The sequence below is a fragment of the Petromyzon marinus genome, chromosome 23, assembly GCF_048934315.1.
Source record: "Petromyzon marinus isolate PM22_M1 ecotype Great Lakes invasive population chromosome 23, UKy_Petmar_22M1.pri1.0, whole genome shotgun sequence".
In the NCBI taxonomy this organism is placed as follows: Eukaryota; Metazoa; Chordata; class Hyperoartia; order Petromyzontiformes; family Petromyzontidae; genus Petromyzon; species Petromyzon marinus.
Window position 1 is genome coordinate 655,126 of NC_133689.1, and position 18,201 is coordinate 673,326.

General features: G+C 52.7%; 1 protein-coding gene across 1 annotated transcript; it reads left to right on the forward strand.

The window, feature by feature from the left end:
* Window positions 1-177: 177 nt before the first annotated feature.
* On the forward strand, window positions 178-14,642 carry C23H6orf58 (chromosome 23 C6orf58 homolog). Its single transcript, XM_032959708.2, has 6 exons — window positions 178-793; window positions 4,667-4,756; window positions 9,582-9,769; window positions 10,992-11,110; window positions 11,618-11,856; window positions 13,960-14,642. Exons 1-6 carry the CDS (start codon window positions 466-468, stop codon window positions 14,160-14,162), a joined length of 1,167 nt encoding a protein of 388 aa, XP_032815599.2. The 5' UTR covers window positions 178-465; the 3' UTR covers window positions 14,163-14,642.
* The last annotated feature ends 3,559 nt before the right edge of the window (window positions 14,643-18,201 follow it).

An 18,201-nucleotide genomic window follows, 5' to 3' on the forward strand; every position in this document is an offset into this window, starting at 1 on the left:
TTCACACGTGAGGTTCACGCGTGAGGTTCACACGCGAGGTTCACACGTGAGGTTCACACGTGAGGTTCACACGTGAGGTTCACGCGTGAGGTTCACACGTGTCTGCACGGCTGCGTGACGGTGAGCAGTTGCGCGCGGCTGTTGGGGGCCCCTGCGTGACCCCGCCGTGCATGCGACACTTTGTTGTCGCCGTCTTGCCCAACAGAGGACGACGCGAAACTGCGGCCGAGTCCAGGGGTCGAGTGTGGATCCCTGGCGAGCCGGGGAGGCGGCGGCGGCGACTACAGTGGAGCGATTGTGCGGCGGAGAGGAGGAACCGCAGCCGGTTCCCAGAACGAGCAACGCGCGACTTCTCCCCTCGAGCTGCCAAACGGCGCTCGGAGCCAAGAGCGACGCCTCTCCACCACCGCCGCCGCCGCCTTCATTCCGCGCCGCTCGCAGACCCCACCAGCGGACCGGCCGACCATGAGGGCGGGCGCGCCGCCTCTGCTCGCAGCGATGTTGGCGTGGGCGGCCGCGGGGGCGACCGCGGCGGTGGCGGCGGCCAAGGAGGGCCCCGACTGGGGAGTCGCGGGGCTACCGCCGCTGTGGCCTTCCGTGCCGGAGCTGTGGCGCGAGGGGCCGGCGTCGACGCCGCAGGTCGAGCTGGACCCCTGGAGCTACCTGCACCGCATGGCCATGTACAAGGCTCTGCTCGCTCGCACCGCGCCCCGCATGGAGGCGCTGGGGCCCAACAACACGGGGAACCTGCTGTGGGGCCTCGCCATGCAGCACGGCTGGCAGATGGCTTCAGGTGAGGAGGAGGAGGAGGCAGTGGTGGTGGTGGCATCACGCACTGAGTGGGTAACGCACACGGCCGTGTTTCAGACCACCACCAATTTAAAAGAGCCACAATTATGGCCGTGTTCATTTGGACAGCAGCAGGACAAGGAGACCTCTGCACACCGGGTTTGTCTTTGTTAGGAATCATCAGCACAGTTCGGCCATCATCGCCTCTGCTGCCGCCCTGTGCCTCCGGGGCTCACCTCCGCGTGCTGCGGGTGGTGCGGCGTTGTGAGATGAGCTTTCCCGGCATGACGATAAATGAAAAAGCCCCGACGATTATCATTAATGTGGACAAGCCGTGCCCGACCACCGTGGGGACAGGGTGGCCACTGCTCGTGCGCGACAATGACCCAGCTCGAGCGCTCTCCGTGAACGGCGAGGAGCTCGTGAGACGCATGGGCGCGTGCAGGATGTGGACAGGCGGCTATGACGCTGCTGGAGAGCGAGCGCTGTGACGGCGACGCTGCGGGAACTTTGCTCGCATTCACGCAAAGACAGCGCGCCTCCCGCGCAGGGCTCCCCCATGGACGTGGCGCAATCCGCCACTGGCGCTGGCAGCCGCGCTCGGCCAGAGGCGCTGCTGGCACCATCGACAGAGAGAGAGGGAGGGAGAGAGTCCATGGGCCGGGTGCAGGGCGGTGGTCATTGGCGGCTCGTGGCTCCTGTTGGGGCAAGGGTCGCCAACCAAAATAACAAGAGGCATTTTTCTCGAATTCGGTAATAACCTCAATATGTCGAGAGCCGCAATGCATTGTGAATGACGTCACGAGGCAGTTCCTTAAAGAGCCGCAAGCGGCTCCGGAGCCGCAGGTTGGCGACCCCTCGATTAGGGGTTCGACTTCGACCTCTGGGTTAAGGGGTTCGACTTCGATCCCTGGGTTAAGGGGTTCGACTTCGACCCCTGGGTTAAGGGGTTCGACTTCGACCCCTGGGTTAAGGGGTTCGACTTCAACCCCTGGGTTAAGGGGTTCGACTTCGACCCCTGGGTTAAGGGGTTCGACTTCGACCCCTGGGTTAAGGGGTTCGACTTCGACCCCTGGGTTAAGGGGTTCGACTTCGACCCCTGGGTTAAGGGGCTCGACTTCGACTCCTGGGTTAAGGGGTTCGACTTCGACTCCTGGGTTAAGGGGTTCGACTTCGACCCCTGGGTTAAGGGGTTCGACTTCGACTCCTGGGTTAAGGGGTTCGACTTCGACTCCTGGGTTAAGGGGTTCGACTTCGACCCCTGGGTTAAGGGGTTCGACTTCGACCCCTGGGCTAAGGGGGTCGACTTCGACCCCTGGGTTTAGGGGTTCGACTTCGACCCCAGCAGAAAACTGAATCTGCATTCATTCAGCTACCTAAATTGGTAGCACTCAGCTACCCGACTGACCTTCACTCAGCTACCCGACTGACGATCACTCATCTACCCGACTGACCAGCACTCAGCTACCCGACTGACCATCACTCAGCTACCCGACTGACCATCACTCAGCTACCAGACTGACCATCACTCAGCTACCCGACTGACCATCACTCAGCTACCAGACTGACCATCATTCAGCTACCCGACTGACCATCACTCAGCTACCTGACTGACCAGCACTCCGCTACCCGACTGACCATCACTCAGCTACCCGACTGACCATTACTCAGCTACCCGACTGACCATCACTCAGCTACCCGACTGACCATCACTCAGCTACCCGACTGACCATCACTCAGCTACCCGACTAACCATCACTCAGCTACCCGACTGACCATCACTCAGCTACCAGACTGACCATCATTCAGCTACCCGACTGACCATCACTCAGCTACCCGACTGACCATCACTCAGCTACCCGACTGACCATCATTCAGCTACCCGACTGACCATCACTCAGCTACCCGACTGACCATCACTCAGCTACCCGACTGACCATCACTCAGCTACCCAACTGACCAGCACTCAGCTACCCGACTGACCATCACTCAGCTACGTGACTGACCATAACTCAGCTACCCGACTGACCATCATTCAGCTACCCGACTGACCAGCACTCAGCTACCCGACTGACCATCACTCAGCTACCCGACTGACCATCACTCAGCTACCCGACTGACCAGCACTCAGCTACCCGACTAACCATCACTCAGTTACCCGACTGACCATCACTCAGCTACTCGACTGACCATCACTCAGCTACCCGACTGACCAGCACTCAGCTACCCGACTGACCATCACTCAGCTACCCGACTGACCGTCACTCAGCTACTCGACTGACCATCACTCAGCTACCCGACTAACCATCACTCAGCTACCTGACTAACCATCACTCAGCTACCCGACTGACCATCACTAAAGCTACTCGACTGACCAGCACTCAGTTACCCGACTGACCATCACTAAGCTACCCGACTGACCGGCACTCAGCTACCCGACTGACCAGGAACCAGCTACCCGACTGACCATCACTCAGCTACCGACTGACCAGCACTCAGCTACCCGATTGACCAGCACTCAGCTACCCGACTGACCATCACTCAGCTACCTGACTGACCATCACTCAGCTACCCGACTGACCATCACTCAGCTACCCGACTGACCATCACTCAGCTACCCGACTGACCATCACTCAGCTTCCTGACTGACCAGCACTCAGCTACCTGACTGACCATCACTCAGCTACCCGACTGACCATCACTCAGCTTCCTGACTGACCGGCACTCAGCTACCCGACTGACCATCACTCAGCTACCCGATTGACCATCACTCAGCTACCCGACTGACCATCACTCAGCTACCCAACTGACCATCACTCAGCTACCCAACTGACCAACTACCCGACTGACCATCACTCTGCTACGTGACTGACCATCACTCAGCTACTCGACTGACCATCACTCAGCTACCCGACTGACCAGCACTCAGCTACCCGACTGACCATCACTCAGCTACCCGACTGACCATCACTCAGCTACCCGACTAACCATCACTCAGCTACCTGACTAACCATCACTCACTTACCCGACTGACCATCACTCAGCTACACGACTGACCATCACTCAGCTACCCGACTGACCATCACTCAGCTACACGACTGACCATCACTCAGCTACCTGACTGACCATCACTCAGCTACTCGACTGACCATCACTCAGCTACCTGACTGACCATCACTCAGCTACTCGACTGACCATCACTCAGCTACCTGACTGCCCATCACTAAAGCTACTCGACTGACCAGCACTCAGTTACCCGACTGACCATCACTCAGCTACCCGACTGACCGGCACTCAGCTACCCGACTGACCAGGAACCAGCTACCCGACTGACCATCACTCAGCTACCGACTGACCAGCACTCAGCTACCCGATTGACCAGCACTCAGCTACCCGACTGACCATCACTCAGCTACCTGACTGACCATCACTCAGCTACCCGACTGACCATCACTCAGCTACCTGACTGACCAGCACTCAGCTACCCGACTGACCATCACTCAGCTACCCGACTGACCATCACTCAGCTTCCTGACTGACCAGCACTCAGCTACCTGACTGACCATCACTCAGCTACCCGACTGACCATCACTCAGCTTCCTGACTGACCGGCACTCAGCTACCCGACTGACCATCACTCAGCTACCCGACTGACCATCACTCAGCTACCTGACTGACCAGCACTCAGCTACCCGACTGACCATCACTCAGCTACCCGACTGACCATCACTCAGCTACCTGACTGACCATCACTCAGCTACCTGACTGACGATCACTCAGCTACCTGACTGACGATCACTCACTAACTTGGTGAGATAACAATGACCCCGTCTCGGTGTGCCCCTCGCTAACTCGCTCGCTCGTGCTCGATCGACAGGCCGCCTGGAGGAGCCCCTGAACGCCACCGTCCCCTGCAACCGCACGGGGGGCCTAGGTCCCTGCATCTCCCCGCGCAGCTGGTGGGGAAGTAAGAACGACGCGTGGACGTGTGACGCGAGCGGCACAGGGACGCGACCTCGACCCCAGGCGGCGTGCGTTCGTGTGTGTCTGTGTGAGTGTGTCTGTGTCTGTGTGAGTGTGTCTGTGTGAGTGTGTCTGTGTGTGTGTCTGTGTGTCTGTGTGAGTGTGTCTGTGTCTGTGTGAGTGTGTCTGTGTGAGTGTGTCTGTGTGTGTGTGTGTCTGTGTGAGTGTCTGTGTGTGTGTGTCTGTGTGAGTGTGTCTGTGTGTGTGTGTCTGTGTGAGTGTGTCTGTGTCTGTGTGTGTGTCTGTGTGAGTGTCTGTGTGAGTGTCTGTGTGTGTGTGTCTGTCTGAGTGTGTCTGTGTGTGTTTGTGGCCTGGTCTCAGTTATCTGATGAAAGTTGCAAGCGAGAATTTCATCATCGCTTGCGGTTGGGATTGGCATCGTCCCACACTCCTCCTGATGTCGAGGGTAAATGGGCGAGGTTTAGGACTGTGACTCATGCAGCTGCAATGACTGCTTTGGGTATGCGGTCCAGACCTCCCCAGAGATCCTGGCTGACAGAGGAGGTGTTCAGGATGGTTGAGAAAAAGCGACAGGCCCACTGTCATCGGCTACAGAATCCCAGAGAATGAGGAGGCTTACCGCAGCCTTCGCTCGGAGGTTCGGAGAGCCGTGAGGCGCTGCAAGAATGGGTGGTGGTCGCGGGTTGCTGAGGAGATGGAGTCTGCCTCAGTGGCCCGCGATCACAAATCTCTATTTAACTCCATCAAAAAAGTAACCTGCTGCGCCACACCTATTACCATCATTAGGGGAAAAAACGGTGATCCAATCTCCGACCCCCAGGAACAGGTTTGCAGATTTACTGAGCATTTCTGTGAGGTCCTGGGGGAGGGAAAATCCCTCAGCCAGGAAAACATTGTGGCACAAAGTGAGGATGACCTTGCTGAGGCTGCGATGCCTCAAATATTGGAAGAAGTCACCCCCTGTGAGTGGCTGGCTGAAGTACCATCTGTTGAGGAAGTACTGAAGGCGATCCGGAGTCTGAGACTAGGAAAGGCAGCGGGCAGATATGATCTCCCAAGCGAAATGCTGAGGGAGGGTGGCGTTTGTGCACAGACTGCCCTATATGACATCATAACAACAGTCTGGACCACTGGACGGGTTCCGCAGGATTGGAAGGATGCCCTGGTGGTCCCCCTCTTTAAGAAGGGGGACCGCACAGACTGTAACAACTACAGGGGCATCTCACTCCTCAGTGTGCCGGGAAAGGTCCTGGCAAGGATTATTCAGCATCGCCTTGCCAGGCACGCTGAGGAGAGGCTTGCAGAGCCCCAATGCGGTTTCAGGAAAGGGCGGTCCTGCACAGATGCCATATTTTCTGTCCGTCTGCTACAGCAGAGGTGTAGGGAATTCTGGCAAGACCTACATCTCTGCTTTATTGACCTGGTCAAGGCCTATGATACCATCAGTAGGCCTGGGCTATGGGTTGTTCTTCCTGCTTTTGGAATACCTGACCCTCTGCTCACAATCATTAAGGACCTTCATGATGGTGAGCGGGCCCGGGTAAAACTACGTGGCCGGGAGTCAGAGCCATACCCTGTACACCTTGGGGTGCGACAGGGATGTCCTCTGGCTCCCACATTATTTAATATCTATTTTGACCACGTAGTTTGTGAAGCCTTCAATAGCTGTACCGGGGGAATCTCCATATGGTACAGATATAATGGGAGGCTGATCGATGCCCGGGTGCGGTCAAGGGATGGCTCCCTACTGCTCAACCACGTTATGTATGCTGATGATTTGGTAATAGCTGCTCATTCAGAGGAGGAGTTGGAGACGCTGCTGCTGAGACTGGAGCGTGCCACTAAGAGATGGGGTCTTACCATCAGCCCCACCAAAACTAAGCACCTGCCTGGGTATTTTGTACCATGGGACACTCCACCCCCACAACTCCCAATCGGTGATGGGGCAGTTGTGGAGAGAGTGGAGAATTTCTCATACCTGGGCAGTGTGCTTATGACCGGCTCCAGTTTAACAGCAGAGGTCTCACTCCGAATCAGTCGAGCGCCAATATATTTTCATTGGTTGCGTAACGCTGTGTGGAAGCTACCTGGTCTGTCGCTCCGCACTAAGCTTCAGGTCTTCTCGGCCACGATCATTCCCTCCCTTCTCTACGCTTGCGAAACGTGGACCCCCTTAATGGAGCATCTTCGCCGGTTGGAAACATTTAGGCTAGCCTGCCTACGATCCATCCTGGGTTTAATCAGGCTGGATTGTGTGAGGAGCTCAAAAATCCTTGAAAGATCTGGGCAAGGTCCCATCGGTGAGCTCCTCCAGCAGGCAAGGCTGCGTTGGCTGGGTCATGTAGCCCGCATGCCCAGCCACCGCATGCCGAAACAGCTTTTGTTCGGCCGGATTGAGGGGGCTAAGCGGGCGCGGCACGGGCTAGAGAAGAGATGGAGTGATGTGGTACAGGAGGACGTGAAGCTGAGTGGACTTTCCGATGACTGGTACCAGCGGTGTCAAGATCGGCCTCTGTGGAGGAGGCTCGTGAAGGACGCTACTGGGCAGTTGGAGGCAGTCGCCCTCCAACAACAACGGAGGGCGGAGGAGCGACGCTCAGAACAACGAGCGGAGCGCCGGGTGGCTGAAGCACAGCAGGTTGGCACAGTAGGGGGCACAGGTGGTGCATCAGCCAGTCATCTCAGTCAGTCGACCCGTGGCACCTGGGTCTGCCCCGTGACCTCCTGCCAGCGGGCGTTCGACACTTCACGTGGCCTCAGGGTGCACATAGCCTGGCACAAGCGTCGTGGTGACGTCACCGCTACTTCGTGGCGAATGGCGGTTGTTGTTGTTGTTGTGTGTGTGGGGAGCGGTAGCGCGCTGCGCTACGAATCTGGCGACCCGGATTCGATTCTCACTCACGGCCACCAACACCAGTGACGATTCAGTTTAACACGTAGCAGGCTAAATTTTGATTTAAAGCTTTCGTGACTGCAGTAATTCATATTCTTAGCTCTTTCGGTAAAGTCACGTTGAAGGAAAACAATAAAATAATAAAATATATATAAAACAATAAAAATTCTCACGACGTTTCGACCATAACACAAACGGTCGTCATCAGGTGTGTCGGTTTGCATAAATTTATTTATTTTTAAACGGTGTATCTATATTTATAAATAAATTTATTTATAAATATAAATAAATCGATTTATAAATAAATAAATTTGTTTATGGATAGACTTGCATAAATTTATTTATTTATAAATAAATATACTTATAAATAAATTGATTTATAAATAAATAAATACACCGTTTAAAAATAAATGTATGCAAACCGACACACCTGATGACGACCGTTTGTGTTATGGTCGAAACGTCGTGATAATTTTTATTGTTGTATATATATTTTATTATTTTATTGTTTCCCTTCAACGTGACTTTACCGAAAGAGCTAAGAATACGTAGCAGGCTTTCGCGACCAGTATTATTCATAATAAAGGTTTTTGGGTTAGATCGCGTTATTTCTAAATGTGTCGCAACACTCCACCACTCGACACGGCCAATCAGTAAAAAATGTGTCACGTTGACAAAAGACAAAATAGTTGACTACTTTAGGCCACAGGTGTGTTGAAGAGTCGAGCCACAACATTTATAATTTGAGTAGCATGCCGTTTCGCTGGGAATTACATCCAGCATCTTCAGGCGATTTGCCAGACTAGTGAAGCCATCCACGTGCTTCCGGTCTTAAATAGTGCAGGATGACGTCATCGTTGTTGAACTCCATCAGGTGTTGAGATCCGAGGTGGGGGTCGGGATGAATGCAATTATGTAATAGATAAGTAATCAGCCACTTAGCATGTGACTCACCTGTAAGGAATTGCAAAATGTGTTGAATATTACTTAATAATACGCTTCCAGGCTGCGCTGAGTCTGTAGCTATCACAGAGGTTGAAATTATTTGAATTCTCAATTTCTATTGATTCTCTAACTAGTCTTATTATGACCAGTGACGATTAGCTGAACCCGTCCTGGGCCTCCCCTACGTCGACTGAGCCTCAAATGAGTACCTGGTGCGATGTGTAAACATCGCCACTAGGGAGACAAAGACGGCCGGGCGTGGTGTTGGCCACCCACCTCCTCGTGTGCCGTGCCGGCCCTTATAGGTGCTACTTGCTAACAGCACTTGCCCCTACAGTCTGTTAAGGCTACACGAGGGATCTTTGTCTTTTCGCACAGGTACAGCCCACTGCTGGATTGCCACCCCCCCCCCCCATGCTGTGGGGGTTATTTGACTATACTTCACCGCCGCGGGTCAGTGCAGGTTGGTGAAGGCAGGGAGCATGGCGCATGACATGCAGATTCCGCTGCTCTGCCCTCTGTTGCCCACAGCCGAACCCCGCAAGCACTTGCCAGGCTCAATGCTGCTGAGCTTCCGACATCTGATGAGATCATCGCATTCTCAGTGATTTGGTCCTTGCCAATAAACGCACTGTGCGTGTGATGACACCGCTTATTTTTAGTTACTTATTGACTGGAGGATTTCAAAAACACACATGCGTCGTTTGTGTACATTCTCTCGGAAATTAAAAGTGCATGCGTGCGCTTTGAATCGCCATGTGTGTGCGTGAATGTATGTGGGGAGCGGTGACGCGGCATCGTGGCTAAAACAACTGCAACTGGCAGATGTTCCCGTCGCTGGTTTTGTCAGCTAAATGACCATTGTTGTGCACGGTCTATAATTAGTACATCGCAGGGTCGTGAGATGTGTCGGAGGCTTAATGAGGCCTTGATCCAGCAGTGGACTGACCATGGCTTGTGACGACGCTAGGTATGAACTATTACCTATCCGTGCTTCCCTACCTCGCTGCGGCGGACGCCGGCCTCTTTGGGGAGGGGCGAGCGGCGCGGCTCAGGGTGGCCCAAGCGAGCGAGTGGCCCGAGGAATACTGCACCAGCGCAGCCTCCTGCTCCCTGGCTGCCCCGGCTGCCATGGCCGCCTGGAAGGACTTCTTTGAGGTGACCACCGCCGCTATCTCTGCGGCACCGTCATCATCACCGTGACACCGTCACCATCACTGTGACACCGTCATCATCACCGTGACACCGTCACCATCACCGTGACACCGTCATCATCACCGTGACACAGCGTCATCATCACCGTGACACCGTCATCATCACCGTGACACCGTCATCATCACCGTGGCCCCGTCATCATCACCGTGACACCGTCATCATCACCCTGACACCGTCATCATCACCGTGACACCGTCATCATCACCCTGAAATGAGCTTCCTAATCTCCCTAATCTCCCCCATAACACAACTGACGGGCTTTGCGTGCGGGGATGGAATTCCTTTCCAGCTCAGATCCCGCCTGCTTGTCCTTCGCCACATCTATAACCTCCTTGTTTTTGTAACGCCTCTTGTTGTTGTTGTAGCTGCTCTCTCGTTGTGTTCTTCCTGATTCAGCAGTTCCACTGCTGGATTATTTTTTTCCGTCTGAGAACGACCGCTTGTGTTGCGAGCGAAACGTCGTGATATATTATTTTTTATTTTATTTTTCTACCTATTTGACTTCACCGAAAGAACCAAACAGTATGGATTCCTGCAGTCACGAAAGCTTCAAATTTAGATGTGTAATCACGTACATTGGTTTGTCCTTTCTTGGTTTGCCAGAGTATGATGGAGAGTACAGCAAGTGGATTCATTTGCATCTGTGTTCAATCTTCATCGGGATTGAGGGGGGTGCCACAGTGACGAATATCTTATCTCCCTTGCCTGGAACCCAGGAGATTGGAGGTTCGACTCCAACCTTGACGCATGTGTATTTGGACTTCCCATGTTCTCCCCGTGGTCACGTGGATCTTTCTCTGTGTACTCCGGTTCCCTCCCACATGGAGTTGACCAAATATCGCAATATTGGACCGCAGAGCTCGGGCAATTGTTGGTGCCGGTCACTTTTCTGTGGTTTCCCACGCCTTTGAATCACTCTCTGTCTCTCTCCCTAAAGGTGAAAAAAACCGCGCGTTTTGAATTTAAAAACATTCTTTAAAAAGTCACGAACGCCTCGCGCACAGCGTGGTGACTACGGGGAGGCCCTATTCCTGGGCTGGGCGTTGGTCCTGACGAGCCGCCAGCCCTCCCCCACCCCGGCCTCATCGCGTCTGGGCGGCCTGCACCGAGCAGCAGCAGCAGCGGCGGCGTTGTTCACGGGCCGCCTGTGAACCTTCCGCCCCAGTACGTGAACAGATCCGACAAGGCCGACCGGACCAACGCGAAGGAGGAGGAGATGCTGCGCTATCTCTGGAGCGCCCACCAGGCATCGCTGGAGGAAGCTCTCCCACGGTTTTCCTCAAGGTGTTTGTGAAAGATTACATTTACCCGTTTTCACGCATTGACGAATTGTGGCTCTCGCATTGGTCGTCACAGTGGCAATTAACTTGTTTTGGAGAGTGGGTTATTCACAACCAATGCCACTCCACTGCTGGATAACGACCTCCCCGCACCATGTCGTTCATTGAGGTTGTTGGACCATACCTAACCACGCTTGTCAGGTTGGTGAAGGGGTGGGAGACCCGGTTCAAATATCACTTGACACTGGTCTTAGCCATGACCTAAAATCGAACTCAGGTCGCTTGGTTCATAGCACGATGTGCTACCCACTGCACCACCCAGGGCCGCTTCCTGCCCTACAGGTGTGTTGTGCGCATATGTGTGGGGTGTGTTGTGTGCAGTGGTTGGCGCACTGCACCATGGACCTGGCAGCTTGTTGTTCGATTCCTGGCCATGGCTAACAGCAGTGGCAACTGGGATCTGAAATATGACATTTGTCGACTGTTGTTTTATGAACAAATCTGCTTTCAGGCTGGCCTTCCTGCCAGGACCGGAGGCCACGTTTGGCCAGGACTGGGCCGCCATGGTGGTGTTCGTGGCAGCACTGCAATTCCCGACAAACCAGGAGGCGACTCGCCGCTTTCAGATGCTGCTGCCCCCCCGGGTCCTCCGAGTCGGTGACTCTCCCCCCGATGTGGCTGACCTCAGCCCCCAGGCCAACCGGGCCCTGCAGGCCTTCAGTCGACTTCGGTGGGCGAACGACCTTGTCGGTACGTCGGACTGCCGACGGTCGTAGCCCGGTCGGTGACACGGCCGGGCCCAGCTGCGGTAGGCATGCTGGGCGCTGATCGTGGCTGTGCTGCACGTGGCCCGTAATCCGGTGTTGTGGAGGTGGGGGTTTGGGGGATCTCGCAGACCTCGTGAAACTCCCTTCCCGTGGGCGTCGTGGAGGAGCCATATGCTGGCCCGTCAGGAGAAGGCGATACAACAAGTGGACTAATCGCCATCTGTGTCCATCCGTACGGGGATAGTGATTTTCCCCCTCGTGCACGTGGGTTTTCTCCGGGTGCTCCGATTTCCTCCCACATTTATAATAACACTCATCATACATTTGCTGAAAACATCTAAAACAGAAAACCCAATGCAGCAGGACCCTCTTGAATGAGAGTCATACAACTCAGTGTGGCTTTCCTGGATGAGTAAATTATTATTATTATACTGGCTGCTGGTTGGTAAAACCAGCTAGTCAGTTGAGAGCGAGCAGTACAGGGCTCATCCTATATACATTACCTTGGAATGGCAGCTTGCTATGAGCCGCCAGTGGAATTCGGGTGCCCCTGTTGCCGACTATTGTCAACGGTTGGCTCGACTTGTGAATGGTGTGAATCGATCAATGAATGCAGAACACTGGGGAGGTCAGACCAAGCGCTCCATATTCTAATTCTTATTTACTCAATTCTATCAGGCTTGATTCTTGACGCCAAAAATCCTTCAGAAAATTCGATAATTAGCTACTTGTTTAAAAGTGTAAAAAGGAAAAGTGTGGCCCTTTTCACATTTTTCTTTACCTGAATATCAACATACTCTTTGGTTTTATTCGGTAAAGTCACGTAGATAAAATAAAATAAAAGAAAATAATTAAATTACGACGTTTCGGAGGCAACACAAGCTTCCGTCTTCAGGTGGAAAAGTCAACGCAGAATATCTATGTTAGGAGCATAGTTCAGAGACGACCTTGGATTATATACATGTTAAGGGAGGGGGGAGGAGTCAGTAAGGGGGCGTGGGTGGGTGGGAGGGCTGGGCTAAGCAGCCTTTTGATAGAATGCTGCGGGTAACACCCACTTCTTAAAGCTCACATCAAAGGGCCCCCGATGTGGGCTCACATCAAAGGGTCCCCCGGTGCGAGCTCACATCAAAGGGCCCCTCGATGTGAGCCCACACTTTTGATGTGAGCTCGCACCTGGGGACCCTTTGATGTGAGCCCACATCAGGGGGCCATTTGATGTGAGCTTTGAGAAGTGGGTGTTACCCGCAGCATTCTATCAAAAGGCTGCTTAGCCCAGCCCTCCCACCCACCCACGCCCCCTTACTGACTCCTCCCCCCTCCCTTAACCTGTATATAATCCAAGATCATCTCTGAACTGTGCTCCTAATACAGATATTCTGTGTTGACTTTTCCACCTGAAGACGGAAGCTTGTATTGCCTCCGAAACGTCGTGATTTAATTATTTTCTTTTATTTTGTTTTATTTCATCTACGTGATTTTACCGAATAAAACCAAAGAGTATGAATCCTTGCAGTCACGAAAGCTTCAAATCTAGAAAGAATATCAACATGTTTAAGTTATTTTAGGTGGGACGCCACACCAATACCCCATGCAAACCAACGCCACAACCTGGTGGTGGCGTTTTAGATTGCATAAGCATCGAATGACCGGGTAATAATACTTCATAACCATGGGTGAGAGAGAATTCTACTGTGTTCAATTGCGTGAAATTACCGTAATCCTTCCTGGCAATGGGGGATAATTCTACTGTGGAGACTCACGCGTCTCTCTGTGTGGAGGTTGTATGGTCTCCCCCTGTTCTGCATGGCTTTACTCTGGGTTTTCTGGTTTCCTCCCAATGCAAATAACCCCCCCCCCCCCCCGATATTAGTGCCAATTGCATCTCAAAACTCTATAGAGTTTGTAATGTGCAGGTATTCTTCACGGAGGCATGGGAAACCACAGTCAAGTGGAAAGCAGCCAGACCGGATGCCAACAATTGCTCAAAATCTTTGGCCAACTCCACTCACTCGTGTGTTGAGATGCTCCCGTGTGAGTGGCGTGCACGAAAACAGAGGCTAATCCCTGCCTTGACGCTTCGCAGGTGGCCTCTTGGACAAGATGTTTCGTGACGTCGTGTGCAGGAAGGAGGACCGCCAGGAGGTCCTCGAAGCTGTGGAGAAACTCCTGGCTGACGACGAAGTCCACGCACTGCCGGGTCTGGTGCTGAGCGTGGCAAGCAGCGCCGTGTTTTCGGCTCTGCGCGGCCACCACGCGCCTTGCTCCCCCGCGCGACCTCGCCCATAGAGTCGGACGATTTACTCCGAAGAGAGGAGGAAATTCGAAAATGTTGAAGCACGTGCCCGCTCTGTATAGTGCGGACATTAATCGAAGCGAATTATAAACGCCGCTAAGCTGAACCTGTCCTTAAGTAGCACATTTTCTTAAATCAGAACGCACAATTACAACCTCTCACCCACCATGTGTCCATTCACGTCCCTTTAAGAAATGATTCGTGATAAAGGATTATACACATCTAGTAACCTAAACTCTGTCCACTCAGCAGTATGAGCACACCACACGTTGACCGGCAGGTCACGGGTAGTGGAAGAGTAGGCCAACCTACCCTCTAGAGCGTCTCTTCTAGAGCTTCCTATATTGGAGGGCCTTCTCACAGGAGTGGCGTGGGCAATTCATTTCAGGGCTGCACCTTTACGAGTGTCTCTCATAAACATTGATTCACGAATAATTAATGAGTAATAAAAGATCATACACATTGTCACGTAAGCAGATATTGTCGCGTTGCTTGCTGTGCTTGTGTTGCGTGCACGAGGGCTGCCGATGAGACGATACACAGGACTGGGAAGCAGCCCTCCGATCAGTTATCGGGTTGTATCGCGTGAACCAAGTCCGACGTTTCGCTGCGCATTGCGGATGAACTTCTGCAGGAACTGAATATCTGATGAAGATCCCAGGACGTGGTGTGAAACGTAGACAATCGTTGTGTACAATACGCGGTACAACCCGAAAACAAATCGGAGAGCTGTATAGCAGCACATCCGCGAACACCTGCAGTGCGACACTGGCGTGTTCGGCATTGCGAGATTGTGAGCTTGGCCGGTATTGAAGTCCACTAGAGGGGGCAGTCCTCCTGCTGTTGTGAACTGTTCACCAACGCTCTATTAAGCCATTCGTCACGGCTCCTTGCGAGTAAACCTGCTGCATTCATTGACATTGATGCTTAGCGACAACTCTTAAGCAAAGAGCTGTAACGTCGCTGATGTGTTAACCTCTTAACGGAATCGTAATTTAAGAGCGCTCCGGTAATGGGCCCGACCATCTCTGCGGTGGCAAGCTATAAAGCCCCCCGTGACCCCCATGGCGGAGGAGGTCACGCTTGGTGGGACGCACCGCGTTGACTCCACGGGTCATAGAATGGTCGTATAATGGGTCACGTGATGGCTAAAAGTAGAAAGCTTTTATGCATTGGCTCCGTCCGTCTGTGCTTGTGTTTTACGGGGGACGGTGGAGGTTACGACATAACTCTCGTTCAGATGATCCAATATGAACGGAATTTTCGAGTCAAGTTGTGTTGATGTTAGCGACTGACCCAAGAGGAGAACGGCCAAATTGATCGCTGCGGTACCCGCGCCCTTCCCGGCAGAGACTACCGGAGCCCCCTCGTCTCGCCGCGGCCTCTGGGCGGCAGTCTTGCCTCCTGTGAGCCGACCGCTCCCGTTACGATCGCTCGTTAAATACTCTGGGGACAGACGCGTGCTGTGAAGCGTTACAGCATCCGTGCCTACGCACACGGCTTTCCTGTTTTGGTTTGGTTGGCCCACTGGCCGAGGGCGAGTGAAGGTTACCCGCTCCGTGTGCTTTATTGTTGTGTCCACCTTCAAGCACCTGGAGGGCGGACACACCGCTCGCCACGTTTTTCTAAACCCCCACATCGCCACTGTCCACCCAGCCGTGCAGCATGAAATGGGTTACAAGCGCAGTCGATCGGCGGGTCGCGAGCGGTGGGGTGAAGTGTGGCTACTACCGACTCTTCCACTAAGTCTGGCCAGCGTGGAAGAGTAGGCCGAAACTACCCTCTATAGAGGGCTTCTCCAGAGTTCCTTCTAGTGGAAGCCCTTCTGCCAGCAGTTGCGTGAGCGGGCAATTTCAGGGCCGCGCCTTTATCTCGACACGGCAATGATGAACTCGCACACTTTTTGGACGACGCAGGCAGGGAATCAGATCTCGGAAGTTCAGCGGGGTTGAGCCTGGATTGTGCTCGGACGGGTGCCCACAAGTCGGGTGCAGTAGGCATTGTGGACAGTGCAGAGCAGTGCAGCAAACCCCAACGTGTTCTACTCCCATCCCAGAGTCAGCTTCACCAGCCTAGCGGTGGTGAAGTATGGCCAAAATATCCCTCACGGCCATTGAGGCGTGCGGGAGGCCCTCATCCAGCAGTGGATGGGCAAAGCGGGCTGTGTGTGTCGTGAGCGGCTCGTGAAGGTGAATGGGCGAAACCGCTCCCGAGACGAACGTCCTCAAGTTCAAAGGATCTCCGTCGTCGGCGGGCAACGAGGGACCTTGAAACGAGCGCTCAAAGGGCGCCACCAAGATTCCCTTTAAAAACAAGAAATCTCTAAAAACTTTCCAAACAAGCAATTAGGGGGTGGTAATAGGGAGGACGGCTAATTAGTCTGCCAATTTTTCGCTGCTCTGTTTGCTTTGCACGGGGTTCATTAATGACTTCAGATTGGCTATTTATGCGCCGGTCACGCACCATTAGCTCGGGAAACCTGCGAGCACAACCACACGCGCGCACACCCCTCACCTGTAGGAGACGAGACTCGCCCATTAGCCCAGGTGAAATCAAATAATTATAACGGCCTCGTTACCGCGCGTGTCATTTCTGCGTCCGTGGCAAGCTCCTTCGGCCCTTATTTATCATCGTGAGCGATGAGCCGATCAGCATTATTGATTTTTTTTGCTTTTCGGAAAACAAATAAGTATATATTATGATGTTATTTTTAAAAATAATTTCATCGATATATATTTAAATTATTTTGTATTGCATATCTGCCGAGGTGAGTTAAATTGACATTTTAATGCACTGATATGAACACCAAATATTTATTTTAGGAGAGGCCAAAGCACCCGGCGACATGCCGCAGGAGGCGATCGCGAGGCCTCTCAGCAGTGCCCAGTGGCTCGGTGACTGCGCGGCTCCATCGTGCACAGCAGGGGGCAGTGCAGGAAACCCCATAGCTGTACCGTACTTCTATGCGCCCTGCCTTCACCAACCCAACACTGACCAGCGTACTGATGAAGTGTGGTCAAACAGCCCCCATGACCGACAGTGGATTGTCGAAGGGCTGTCGGCGTGTACAGTATATGAAAGCAGGCACACGTTTGCCCTGTCGCTCAGCAGCAGACACCCACACCTGACGAACCACTGCAGCCCAATGTTTACACACTGCACCCAAACGGCGGACATACTAAAATTATCATAATCGGTAATGGTCGATCTACTGCCGGATGAAGGCCTCGGCAAGCCGTAGCCATCGCTCACAATCCGGTGATGTAATAATCCAGCCCAGCACCTGCGTATTCTCTCTAATCTGCGTTCCTCTTTCTGTCTCTCAGTGTCATCCTCGGCTTTCACTCATCAGTGGCTATCTTACATGCTTTGCAGTTGTTGCACACTCCCTATTATTTGTGCAATTTCCATTTCTGTGGTAATGTCCATGTTTCCGAATCATGTCATAGCAGACAGCAGGTAATGTGCATGATGATGCAATAAAACCAGAGCACACGCGTGCGTCGGAACACGTTACAGAAGCAATGGATATGGATGAGTTTTTCATCCTTACATCTTCTGTTTAAAATGAATAAGCAGACAAGACGGCGTATTCGCATATCTGGCCCTTTACATAAACTCAAGGCCGTAATTATAATATATATTGGGGGGGACACATCCCCCCCAATATACACATCCCCCCCAATATTCAAATATGCTCAAAATGTCCCCCCGATATATTGCTATAAAAAATATTTGCTGTGCTATGTAAATAAAAACAACAATTTGCTAAACCTTGGCCACAATATCTGGACTTGTCTTCATATAAATCAATGTATAGATTTTTGTTTATATGATTGTCGTTATGGTTGTACTTTATTAATCCCTAATCTCAAACATTACATACAATGAAACAAGAAATGGTAAAAAAGTAAAAACAGAGCAATGTAATACAATACACTAGTAGACATTGTGAATAATAAATAAAACGTCTATCCCACATGTTAGTGAATTTTTTTATATTTTAGGCAGGAAATGAGTTTTCAAATTTAG

Bases quoted from the DNA above. Each gene is read 5' to 3' on its own strand.
- C23H6orf58 (XM_032959708.2), top strand. From the start codon at position 466: ATGAGGGCGGGCGCGCCGCCTCTGCTCGCAGCGATGTTGGCGTGGGCG. The intron at 4,757-9,581 runs GTAAGAACGACG...TGACGACGCTAG, and splicing joins CCCGCGCAGCTGGTGGGGAA to GTATGAACTATTACCTATCC. The intron at 11,111-11,617 runs GTGTTTGTGAAA...ATCTGCTTTCAG, and splicing joins CTCCCACGGTTTTCCTCAAG to GCTGGCCTTCCTGCCAGGAC.